Source organism: Phyllopteryx taeniolatus, chromosome 14 (assembly GCF_024500385.1).
Source record: "Phyllopteryx taeniolatus isolate TA_2022b chromosome 14, UOR_Ptae_1.2, whole genome shotgun sequence".
Taxonomy (NCBI): domain Eukaryota; kingdom Metazoa; phylum Chordata; class Actinopteri; order Syngnathiformes; family Syngnathidae; genus Phyllopteryx; species Phyllopteryx taeniolatus.
The window spans coordinates 3,758,176-3,770,785 of NC_084515.1; the positions used below are offsets into that span (position 1 = coordinate 3,758,176).

The 12,610-nt window shown below is 39.2% G+C and overlaps 1 protein-coding gene across 1 annotated transcript in view; it reads left to right on the top strand.

Moving 5' to 3' along the window:
* ccdc39 (coiled-coil domain containing 39) overlaps positions 1-12,410 on the top strand; it is a 34,074-nt gene extending 21,664 nt beyond the window's left edge. The window contains exons 30-39 of the mRNA XM_061798065.1: positions 69-233; positions 310-447; positions 959-1,167; positions 4,716-4,848; positions 6,873-7,032; positions 7,122-7,228; positions 9,485-9,625; positions 9,746-9,925; positions 10,091-10,179; positions 10,696-12,410. Of these exons, the coding sequence (XP_061654049.1) occupies positions 69-233; positions 310-447; positions 959-1,167; positions 4,716-4,848; positions 6,873-7,032; positions 7,122-7,228; positions 9,485-9,625; positions 9,746-9,925; positions 10,091-10,179; positions 10,696-10,852 (1,479 nt within the window). The 3' untranslated portion in view covers positions 10,853-12,410. The remainder of the gene's footprint in view (positions 1-68; positions 234-309; positions 448-958; positions 1,168-4,715; positions 4,849-6,872; positions 7,033-7,121; positions 7,229-9,484; positions 9,626-9,745; positions 9,926-10,090; positions 10,180-10,695) is intronic.
* Positions 12,411-12,610: the final 200 nt, after the last annotated feature.

Consider the following 12,610-nt stretch of genomic DNA (forward strand, 5'->3'; position numbering starts at 1 on the left):
ACACCTAAAACTGGACTTGTGCTACTACTTTCACACACATGCCTTACTTTCACACACTTGCGTTATAGGACTTCCAAATTATCCTTTTGGAGAAAAAGCTTGCACGACTGAAAGGTGTTGATGACTCAGATGAAAAGCAAATGCTAGAAATGAAGATCAGCGAACTTAGCAAAGCCCTGGATGAGAGGATGAAGACGTCCAGCAAGATTATCAACGGAATCAAAGAGTCTGAGGTCTCAGCGTGGGGACAGTAGAATTCATGAATCTTGACTAATATTTCCAACTCATTGGATATTTTATCTCTGACAGAGTGACATCCGCTATTTGAGCAAAGAGAATGAGAGGTCAGTAGCTGAGAAGGAAGAGCTATACAACAAAGTTGAAGAGTTGAAGCTAATCAATAGTAATACTGAAAAAGAGCTGAAGAAACTTGGCCTCCGTAAACAGGTACCGTGCTATGTAAAATATTTGACTTTACATTTTGACATTTACACCTGTAAAAATTGTGTGACAGTAATTCATTAAAATATGCTATGTATTGATATTGGATAACAGTACACTACTCACTTGGCAACACTTCAAGATCCACTATGGATCAAATTGTGGGAAACCTCTCTCTCAAACTCCCTCGGTCATGTGTATAATTAATAATTACATATACACTACTCACAAAAATTTGGGATAGTCGGCTTTTGAGTGAAATTTCACTTCTCTAAACTTTGTTCAGTGTTTCACTACTTTTTGCTGTTCTCTAACAACGAGCCGAATGGCAAAATTCCCAACAGATGTATGATCCATGAATTGACCAATACATTTTCAAGGATGTCCATTTCTATGACTTTCTGTGACTCTTCCAGTCTCTCTGTTGCAACCTGCTGATGAAACTCTGTGATACTCTATGCTCAGTGACCGAATATCCCTATCTTTTTGCACTGTGTCGCCCCCCCCCCCCCATCAGGAACAGATGGTGGACCAGAATATCTCCAAGCTGGAGGTGAAGCGTAAGAGGGATCTTCTGTTCAACAAAGCCAACAGCGTAGTGTCCTTGGAGAAAAGGCAACTGAACGTGAAGAAAGCCATTCAGGAGAGGCAAGAGGAGATCAGAGTCTACAGTCAAATGCTCAGCCAGGAACTGAAGACTACAGAGCAGGAGAGACAGAGAATCAGGTATAAACATTGACTCTGTACCTGTATCGTATATATCAGAGGTACGGTAAGTCTCAAGTCTTAACCTTCAAGTTTCAAGCAAGACCATCGTGACTGAGGCAAATTCAAGCAAGTCAAGGCGAGTTCTCACCAAATTTCAAGTCAAGTCATTACTTGGCTTAGCAAATCATAAGTCCAATCAATCTTTCTCAGTCACAATTTTATCAAACCAGTGACTAGTCAATTCATGTGAGTCGAGTCCTCCACCTCTGGTATGATCAGTATCAGAGTTGTGGACTCGAGTCACATGCTCGACTCATGAATTTGATGACTTTAGACTCAACTTGACAATATGATAAAAGACTTGCAACTCGAATTGCACTTGAACAGCAATGACTTCTGACTTGGACTTGAAAAGACTTGCTATTTTGACAAAGCACTGAGAAACCAACACTTTGTAGCTTTCGTTCTATATGTGCAAATTACTGTTTTACTACAGGAAAATATGATAATTGACAATATAATGCTCTTATATAATGGTCTTAATGATTATTTATTAGGTTGAATTGTCTCATACCATTATTGTTCTTCTTATCTATTAACAGTTAACACTGTGTTGGGCATGCACTGATAGAGGAATTGAGCAAGAGGTAATTCTTTCACACACTATCTAAAATAATGATTTTATTTAAAAAAAACAAACATAAATCAACAATAAATATGACACCTAAACAAAGTATAGATTCCAAGAACCACACTTAACATAAATAAAATAAAAGACAACGGCATTTAACGTAACAATAAGGACATTAATTATTGCAATAAACAATCCACATTGCATTATGGAAATCGCGCGGCTGACGTCACGTATGCTTGTTTTCGTTTGCATTAGCAGCCAGCTACCTTTGTGAGTTATCACACAAATAGTTACACGGCGGGCCAGCCGTGGGCTGTCTGGGTTTCCTGTACATTACAGTCAGGTTTAGTCAGTGTAGTATAAGGAATTGAGCAAGGCCCGACCGAGTGTGACTCAGCCGGCTTCGCATGGAAAAAGTCCTTGATGGAATTCCTTCTTCCCACTTCTTTTAATGTTGGTGATCTTCTTTCCAAATAATAATCCTGATACACTAAACTTGTCTTTTGAATATTTATTACAACAAAATCAAGAATACAATTTTACAAGGCTATGCTTTACAACGCTATGGTCAGGTGGAATACATTGCGCTGGACTCGCTGTGGTGCGTGTGTGTGTGTGTGTGTGTATTCATAACATAGTGTGATCAGTTTTAACAAACAAAAGCTAGTGTGTGTGTCCTAGTGTCCTGTAAGCAGCAGCATAGAACTATATCTAACAGTAGTCTTCTCAAGAATCAGTCTTGTACTGTAATTCTTTTTTTATTCACTTTATTTACCAATCGATCAGCACACAGCTACCATCCATTCAACATGAAGCTACATTCTTCTTCGTGTCCTTTTCTCTGCCTCTTTTTGACGTCATATTTTTACATAGTGCCCCGTAGTGTTCTGACTGAGATACCACAGTTGGATAAAATAGTACCTTTAGAACAAGATGACAAACTCGTGTTCCTATTTTTTTTAAATGAATGCCTTATGTTTTTGATACTCACAAGAAATGTAGTTTAATTTAGAAGTTTAAACTAAAATCTACGTATATTTGTGTTTGAAATGGCCTCACTAGAAATGTTTGTAGACAAGAAAATCCAGTTTCCTGCTATATGCACAATGTGAATTTAATAAAAATACTGTTGATTATCTAAAAATTGGTCATTTATTATTACTAAATTAAATGTCTGATTTTCTCTTGTGTATTCATAATTGCTCTTAATCAAGCAAAAATATATTTTATCCTTATACTTGATTATTCCGATTATTCCTGTCAGTAGAATACTCGATTACTAATTGCAGCACAACTGGATCCAAATTCTTATTTGTGACAGGTCTGTTTAATGTCACTTTAGAAATACAGTGAGAAAAAGTAAGGCATAGCATAGCATTTTCACTGAACAACTAAAAACCTACTATCAATTGGTTTTGAAGGGGCAATAAACTAAGCCCCCCACCTTGACGATTGGCTTTGAAGGTGGAAACATTTTGATAACCACTTATAAAAGTACAATGCACTTGTTTATCAAATGTTGTTGAAATTGATTTTATATAGTCACTGATGGCGGTACGGTGGCCGACAATCCCCTGCCTGTGTGGAGTTTTCATGTTCTCCCCGTGCCTGCGTGGGTTTTCTCCGGGCACTACGGTTTCCTCCCACATTCCAAAAACATGCGTGGTAGGTTAACTGACAACTCTAAATTGCCCGTAGGTTGTGAATGTGAGTGCGAATGGTTGTTTGTTTGTATGTGCCGTGCGATTGGCTGGCAACCAGTTCAGGGTATACCCCGCCTCCTGCCCGATGATAGCTGGGATAGGCTCAAGCACGCCCGCAACCCTAGTGAGGAGAAGTGGCTCAGAAAATGGATGGATGGATAGTCACTGATGGTGTAGTGGTACACTCGCTTGACTTTGGTGCGGGCAGTGTGGGTTCAGTTCCCACTGATGGTGATGGTGTGAATGTGAGTGCGTATGGTTGTCCGTGTCTATATGTGCCCAGCGACTGGCGACCAGTTCAGGGTGTAGTTCGCCTTTCGCTCAAAGTCAGCTGGGATAGGCTGGCCCCGCGACCCTAACCAGGATAAGCGGTGTTGAAAATGGATTGATTGATCGGTTTTGAAGGGACAATAAACTAAGCCCCCACCTTGACGATTGGCTTTGAAAGTTCAAATATTTTGATCAGCCCCCTAGTTTTCTAAAAAAGGTTCAATCCACTTGTTTATCAAATTTGTTTTGATAAATAAATATGGATTTTAAAATATAATGCAGTATGTATATATATACATACATACATACATATTAATTAAATTAAAAACTGTATATTAAAATATATTTTATTTTGTTGGTATAATGAGCAGCACGGTGTACGACTGGTTAGGGCGTCTGGCTCACAGTTCTGAGGTCCGGGGTTCAATCCCCGGCCCCGCCTGTGTGGAGTTTGCATGTTCTCCCTGTGCATGCGTGGGTTTTCTCCGGGCACTCCGGTTTCCTCCCACATCCCAAAGACATGCGTGGTAGGTTAATTGACGACTCTAAATTGCCCGTAGGTGTGAATGTGAGTGCAAATGGTTGTTTGTTTACATGTGCCCTACGATTGGCTGGCAACCAGTTCAGGGTGTACCCCGCCTCCTGCCCAATGATAGCTGGGATAGGCTCCAGCCCTCCCGCGACCCTTGTGAGGATAAGCGGCTCAGAAAATGGATGGATGGATGGATGGATGGTATAATGACTCAAAAAGACTCGAAACTCAAAGTGTGGGACTTGATTCAGGACTTGCATGTCTCGACTTGGGACTTGACTCGGGACTTGAGGGCAAATACTTGAGACTTACTTGTGACTTGCAAAGCAATGACTTGGTCCCACCTCTGTCCAGTATGTACAAGCCGCCATGGCAACCTTTCATAGGCTATTTCCCATTAGTTAATTCAAAAGTGGTTCCTTCTCAGTGCTGAACTGAATGGAAGGTTTTCCAAGATTGACGTCATGAAGAAACATTTCGAAGTTGTGACCTTTACAATGGTGGTCACTGGAGGGGATGAGGAGGATGCAGTAAAGTGTCAAGCACAATACATCGCCAAGGTGAGAAGACCTCAAACACCATTAGAAATATTAAATGTTACGTGGCAGTCATTCCTAACCACTGTCCTGACACATAAGTGTGCCATGAGAAATTGTCCAACTCCACCTAATATGTCAGAAAATTGTTTATTTTCTGCAGAAAGTTTTCGTTTCATCGATCTTTGCCAGCAACGTATAGTGACAGGAAAAGCAATTAAATGCTCTTTCACGAGATGGCAGAAGGTACAATTAACTTCTGTATCAGCTGGTTCCCATTCATACAACACAATAATAGCTTTGTGTTCAATTAAACAGCCGGATTTCACACTGAGTGAGTAATTTTTTTTAGTAAACTGAGACAAGATCATCATTATTACGCTGGACGCTTACATGTTAGCAAGCTATAGACCTATCTCAAATCTCCCTTTAATAGCCAAGGTTGTTGAGGAAGTTATTTTTAATCAACTCAGCATTTTCTTGAACTTAAATTGACTTTTGACAAATTTCAATCAGGTTTCCAAACACATCGCAGTACAGAATCTGCTCTTATCGAAGTGCTAAATGATATATGGTTGAATACTGACTCGGGAAAGGTGTCAATTCTGGTCTTGTTGGACCTCAATGCGGCTTTTGATACGGTAGATCATAATATACTGCTGAACAGGTTGGAAACGTGGGTAGGACTAAATGGAACAGTCCTTAAATGGTTCAGGTCCTACCTGGAGGAAAGGAGTTATTTTGTAATCATTGGAAGTGTTCAATATCATCGAATGGCAATGACATATGGGGTCCCTCAAGGGTCAGTTTTAGGACCCCTCCTGTTCAGCCTGTATATGCTACCCTTTGGTCAAATTCTTCATAACTTTAATTTTGACTATCATAGCAATGCAGAAGACACACAGTTATATCTAGCAGTGTCTCCAGATGACTACAGTTCAATTGAGGTGTTGTGTCACTGTCTAAAACAAATAACTAGATGAGCCAAAATGTTCTTCAATTAAACCACAACAAAACTGAGATATTGTGTTTGGCAATAAAGACAAGAGGATTGCTGTTAGTAAATACCTGGAGTCACTCTCATTAAAAACCAAAGACCAAGTCCTGTTCTGATCGATTCCGACCTGACTTTCAACAGTCATATCAAATCAATTACTAAAACTGCCTTCTACCATCTGAAGAACATATCCAGAGTGAAGGCTTGCATGTGTTAAGCAGACCAGGAGAAGCTCATCCATGCTTTTATCTCAAGTAGACTTGACTATTGTAATGTTCTTCTGACTGGACTCACCAAAAAGAGCATTAAACAGCTGCAGCTCATTCAGAATGCTGCAGCTCGGGTTATGACCAGAACAAAAAGGTCAGAGCATATTACTCCAATTCTAAAGTCTTTACATTGGCTTCCAGTCAGCTTTAGAATACATTTTAAAGTTCTGTTACTGGTCTATAAATCACTAAACGGTTTAGGTCCTGAATACATGAAAGAAATGCTAATGGAATATAAACCCAGTAGGGGTCTGAGATCGACAGTCTCAGGTCAAATAGTAGAGCACAGAGTCCAAAGCAAACATGGTGAAGCAGCATTTAGCTATTGTGCTGCACATAAATGGAATAAATTGGCAACAGAAGTGACGTCAGCCCCAAGTGTGCATGTTTTTAAGTTCAGGTTAAAAACTCTTCTTTTTCCCCATGCTTTTTAGAGCATTTCCACTTTTAAATTATATTTCTTGCACTGTAAGCTGTTTCAATTATACTTTTATAAATTTGTTTCCCCCTTTGTTTTAAATGTTTATCAGCTGTTTTTTTCTTTGTTTTTAAATGCTTTTAATCATGTAAAGCACATTGAGTTACCTTGTGTATGAAATGCGCTATATCAATAAATTTGCTTTGCTTTGCTTTATTTCAGTACACAGTATATATAGTTTTTGCGATTTTTGTTTGGTGGTGTGCCGTGAGATTTTGTAAAATATGTGCCTTGGCTCAATAAAAGTTGGGAAACATTGATTTAGCGTGTGTACCAACACCTACAATATGTTCGTTTCCACTAGGCAGCGCTAGAGAGAGCAGAACTCGTGCAGCAGGGAGAGTGTCTAACTGCCAAAATACGCAAGGCTGAGCAGGAAAATAAAGCTCTGGAGAACACAACTCTGTTGTTTAATATCAGCAATTCTGGATTCCACACATCAGTCAACAAAGCAAAAGAATCCAGTATGTCAACATTCTTTTCAGTGACTCTATGAATGACTTGCACAACTCTCTTTGGTGCTTATTTCCACTACTTATTCTTATTTTATCAGGTCCAGAATACCAGGAAAAACTCGAGATGGAAAAGCAGGTGTGTTTGATTGAAGACACACTTAAATACAAGAGAAGACAAGTCAGAGAGCTTCAGCAAGATCAACAGGTTATTCCTATTTATCACACAGCTTCCCCTCACTGGATTCTTACTGTAGTCCTGAATCATCAACTTAATGGACACATCATAGCATGTTAATAAATCTCCTCACTGAGTTGGGAGGAAGAAGGGAAGTGGCAGTAAAACAGACCAAAATTCAGATGTCAGGGGGTCAGGTTGGTGCGAGAGACTTGTTACATACAAGGTGTTGTAACCACATGTAGGCTAGTAGAAATAAGTCTTAAAGCTGATGTCCATATATTCTTTATAACTGTCTTCCTAATTATATATTGTTTACGATTGGAGGGCTGAGATTCCTGCTAATATGTAACTACAACATTAAAAAAATTGCTGTTCGCTGACCAAACTTCCATAAACAAGCATTGCTCACATGGTCAATGATATACAAGCACAACTTTTCCCCACACCGGTACTCTATTTGTAGTAACAGAAACATACTTCACAAGAACAAATGTATTTTCTTTGGATAGTGGTTTAACTACTTTATTCAACAGAAGCGGTGTTTTATTTTTTTATCAAGAATTTCTTCAACACTATGGGATACCTGTAACTCCTAAACAGTTTGCTGTTGTCTTTGATGCTCGTCCTTCTGGCGTATCCATGCTGTTTAAAGATTGTACTATTTTTGAGGCTGCACTCAATGCTCATTACACTGATGTTTTTGCGTCCCCAATTGGTAGAGGGTATTTCAACCCAACGAGCTGTAAGATCAATCGCAGGGCTGAGGCCCTTTTCCAAAGAGATGATGTTTCTACAGCACTTCGAACATTGTACTGGGACCCTCGGGTAAATTACTTAAATTGGAAAGGTATCTGGAATCTACCTCAAAAATTCTATATTGTATATCAGGTGAAAGAAGTTTCATGGAAAATTAATTCATCAATGTTACCCTGTGAAATCCTTTTTTGTCAAATTTAATTATGACCTAGAGCTGAACTGTAAACTGTGGCAGGATATCTTTAACTGTATTTTGGATCATATATTTAGAAAACCTGCGACTGGCTGGCGACCAGTTCAGGGTATACCCCGCCTCTTACCTGAAGATAGCTGGGTTAGGCTAGAGCGCGCCCGCGACCCTATTGAGGATAAGCGGTACAGAAAATGGATATTTAGCAAATTTGAACTTACTCTGCAGATGGTTTATTGATTTGTAAGGTACAAAACCTCTGTTGCAAATGAGTACTACTTAATTAACCTCATCATCGTCCTTGCCTAGTTCTATGGACACAAATGTAAATTTGCTCAGACTATTTTCTCTGTCTTCTTGAAAGAAATGGAACTAAAGTATATATAATCTTAATATCTGCATCAATAAACAAGAAAGCTATCAATACGTTACATTTATGTTCCCATTACAACATTTGTTAAGCTTTTCCTTTAAGTTATTTTTGTGACCACTGTATATTTATCATTTACATTTGCTGTTTATACAATATGTATTTCACTATATAGTTCACTGTCTGGCGGCACGGTGGGCGGCTGATTAGCACATCTGCCTCACAGTTCCGAAGACCCGGTTCAAATCTGTCCTCGTCTGTGTGGAGTTGTTGTTCTCCCCGTGCCTGTGTGGGTTTTCTCCGGGTACTCCAGTTTCTCAAAATAATACGTTTAGTGAGCTTTTTCCAAAAGAAAAGGGGTGGCACTCTATCCATTGCTAGGTATAACGTGTCATTTCCATGCTGTAATTTCCGCTAAGTCATTTACAGCGCGCCACTATGTGGGCCAGCGCGGGAAATGAATCGGGCATTCACAAAATAAAAAAAATAATAATACTGAAAAAAACAGCATGATACTGTATTAGAGGACCTGATAGGCTTAAATCAGAATTGTGTCATCTCCTCTAGTAGTGGCTTTTTTTTTAACAAGAGGTGATTATTATAATTTACCAGTGAGAGGAAGAGTTCAAGAGCAGCCCATGGACATTTTCGTAGTGTTCTAGTTTGGGCTATACCATGAAAAGTTGAATATGTATGTCATTGTTTCTTGTCTTTATACAATTCATTTGGAGTGCACTTATAGCAGTAGAACATTGTCTGCATTTTGCCTCTTATTTATTAATTAAGAGTTTTCTAATTATTCCTGGATTTTCTTATTATTTTGATTCCTTGTTGACTGTAGTTAACTTGACTTGTCAACTTCTTTGTTCCCTGTATTAGTTAACTCATTCAACTTTTCTTCTGTTAATCTAGTTCAGTCATCCAAGGAACTGACCGTTGTGCTTTTCACCTTTATGGTTTTGTTCAGGAACTGAACAATGTCTTAGAGAGTGTCCTACAGGCCAAACAGGTTGAAAACCAAAAGATCGAATACATGCAGTCCCTCATCAGAAAACTGAATCGGGAGGTTGCTTCTCAGCAGGAAAAAATAAACAGAGCCAAAAAACAGGTTTGTTGTTGTTACCTAGTCATTTGTCCTACATACATTTCTGCAGTAGTGCAATATGTATCATCATTTCCTAAGTGCTCTTTAACATATATTTTTCAATATTCTTCTTTCAATTCCCAGTGCTCCAAACTAACCCAAAAGATCCGCTCCTCAAGAAACACCAAGGCAGAGACTTTCGAGGAGAAGGACATCAGGCTGAGACAGTTAAAGGACTTCAACAAGAGTATCAACAAGATGCTCAATGATGCCACCAAGGACAGGGCTGACCTCAGAACAGTGTTGGAGAGATACTTACTCCAGGTAAACAAGTGGAAGACCACATGAAGCCTTTATCCGAACCAACGGGAATTTACTGTATGTGATGGAGACATTCATGCTATTAATGCAAATTGAAATAGTTAATAGTAGTGGTAAATATAAATGTTAAAATTATTCTTTAATGTTCAAATTTTCTTTCTCTCTCAGACCAACTTGTCTTTTCCGTCTCCTCCCTCCACTCCCAGCAGCCACCGAAGCGCCAAGACCAACTCAGCCCGTATCTCTACCTCGTCCAGGTCTGACACACACACACTTGGCCTCTAAATGTACAGTTACTCTTAACGCTGATTTATGCTCATCTGACACTTCATTAAGATGCAATAAAATCTCAGAGCAGACATGTCCAGAAAAGTAAAGCAGTTTTGTTCATTCGTGCTATCTGATTGGTGACGTTTCTGGCTGCCCATCTGTCATAAAGTGCGGCGAAATGACAAGTTCAGCTGCAGGAGTTGGATATGATTGGGTAGAGATGAAAAATGGAGGAAGAGAAGTGAATTTAGTGAAGTCAAGACAGCACTTTCTGAGAGGAGAATGTATCAGGAAAAGCTCAATGTGAAAGAATGTACTTTTTCACCTGGGGCTAGATAGGCTTGGATTTCTTCCCTTTACAGTTATGAAAGTCTAACTTCTTCATTCTCCTTTTTTGGGGAAGACAGTTTCTGGACAGTATCATGTTGATATAGGATGTTTGAAATAAATGTTCAATCAATCCAAAGTGTCACTGTGTAATTGTATTCTTCTCCACCTGGCAGGTCTTCAGCTTCCTCAGCCAGCAGACGGGGAACCTCTGCACCTCAGTCCCCTCTACTGAAGACTGTGACCCTGAGTCTGGATCTAGCTGTTCCCTCTCCTCCCCCTTCAGCCAGCAGAGGCTCCAGCTCAGCCAGCAGTCGCTTAAAGAGTCCTTAGCATAATACTATTATTACAAAATGTTTCACCAATGCAGTGGAGTTCATTCTAGGAATAATTACAGCACCCCCACTAATGAGATTATGTTGTCCTTGCTGTTTGTTTCTTGTTTGTGTTTTTATGTCAGCAGACCTATGTAAAAATATTTAAACCTGTTTCCCAAAAATTTTATGGAGGGATGGGGACTGCAGGGGCAAGGAAGAACACGTTAAATTTAAGACTCTTGTTAACATTTCTTTAATATCTGAGATATATGACTATCTTAGGCAAAATATAGTTGATAAAAAAAAGTCTACACACACATGCCAGGTTTTTGTCGAATAACAAAATGAGACCAAGATAAATCATACATCCGTGTCACATTAATGGTGGGAAAAGTTTTGAAATGATTTATTGTGGGCTAAATTTTGAAACCATATAAACCTGACATATGAACCGGGGTGTGTAGACTTTTTATAGCCACTGCATAGTTTCCTATTTCTGGACATAACTACAGAAAGAACCGGGGTTCAATCCCCGGCCCCGCCTGTGTGGAGTTTGCATGTTCTCCCCGTGCCTGCGTGGGTTTTCTCCGGGCACTCCGGTTTCCTCCCACATCCCAAAAACATGCATGCGAGGTGAATTGACAACTCTAAATTGCCCATAGGTGTTAATGTGAGTGCGAATGGTTGTTTGTTTGTATGTTCCCTGCGATTGGCTGGCAACCAGTTCAGGGTGTACTCCTGCCCGATGACAGCTGGGATAGGCTCCAGCACGCCCGCGACCCTCGTGATGAGAAGCGGGTCAGAAAATGGATGGATGGATGCAACGACAGAAAGAAAACGGTTGCCTCTTAATTTGGCCCATAACATTTCTGTTTTTACCCCTTATTTCCCCGACTCTGAGATTTATGACATGTATGACAGTTCTGTGCTTCCAACTTTGAGGGCACAGCTTCGTGATGGCCCTTCTCCTTTTTCATAAAATAATGGTTGGATGAGTTTCGGTTTGAGAGAACTACAACTACCTCAAGAACCATCCAACACCTTTGAGATGAACTACAACAAGAACAAATGGACAAAACATCCCTCGGACACACTCCATTATCATGTACAAAGTCTTATCACTTTCTACTTGAGAATTCATTATCAACAGTTTCCATGCAACATGGCAGGAATGTGCATCTAAAGCGTGGCCCTGAACCATCAAAGCGCCAGCACCTCACAGAGATAGGTGGTGAAGTAAAGGGATTCAAACCTGCTCAAACAGCGTTTGTCACAGCTACTTTCTCACACGTTTCTCGCACAAGAAAACAAATCCATTTGGGGCGCGTTTACATGGTGAATTGAAGCTTTTGAGGCCCACAGAGGGCCTCAAAGGAGTCACCATAGAATTTACATTATCAAGAGGCCTGTCATATTTGTTGCATTAATTTAGCTGTTTTTCAAAATGTTATATTCATTTATCTCAGTAAATAATTTATTGTATATCAAACAAAAAAATGTAACTATTTTACTTATTCTTTTTCTAAAATAACTTCATTATGATGAAAGAGAAATATAAATATACGTAAATTAAATAAAAAATGAGTGTAAATTATTCTATTATTAAAATAAGTGGTTTTATTTGTTGCATTGAGTTGCCTATTAATTTAATTCATTTTAAGTCATTTATCTTTAAAAATAAATTATTGGTTCAATGCAACTAATAAGATGTATTTCCATTTTACATTTCTTGTAGTTAAAATACAAATTGAGTTTAATTGTAAATGCAATTTTA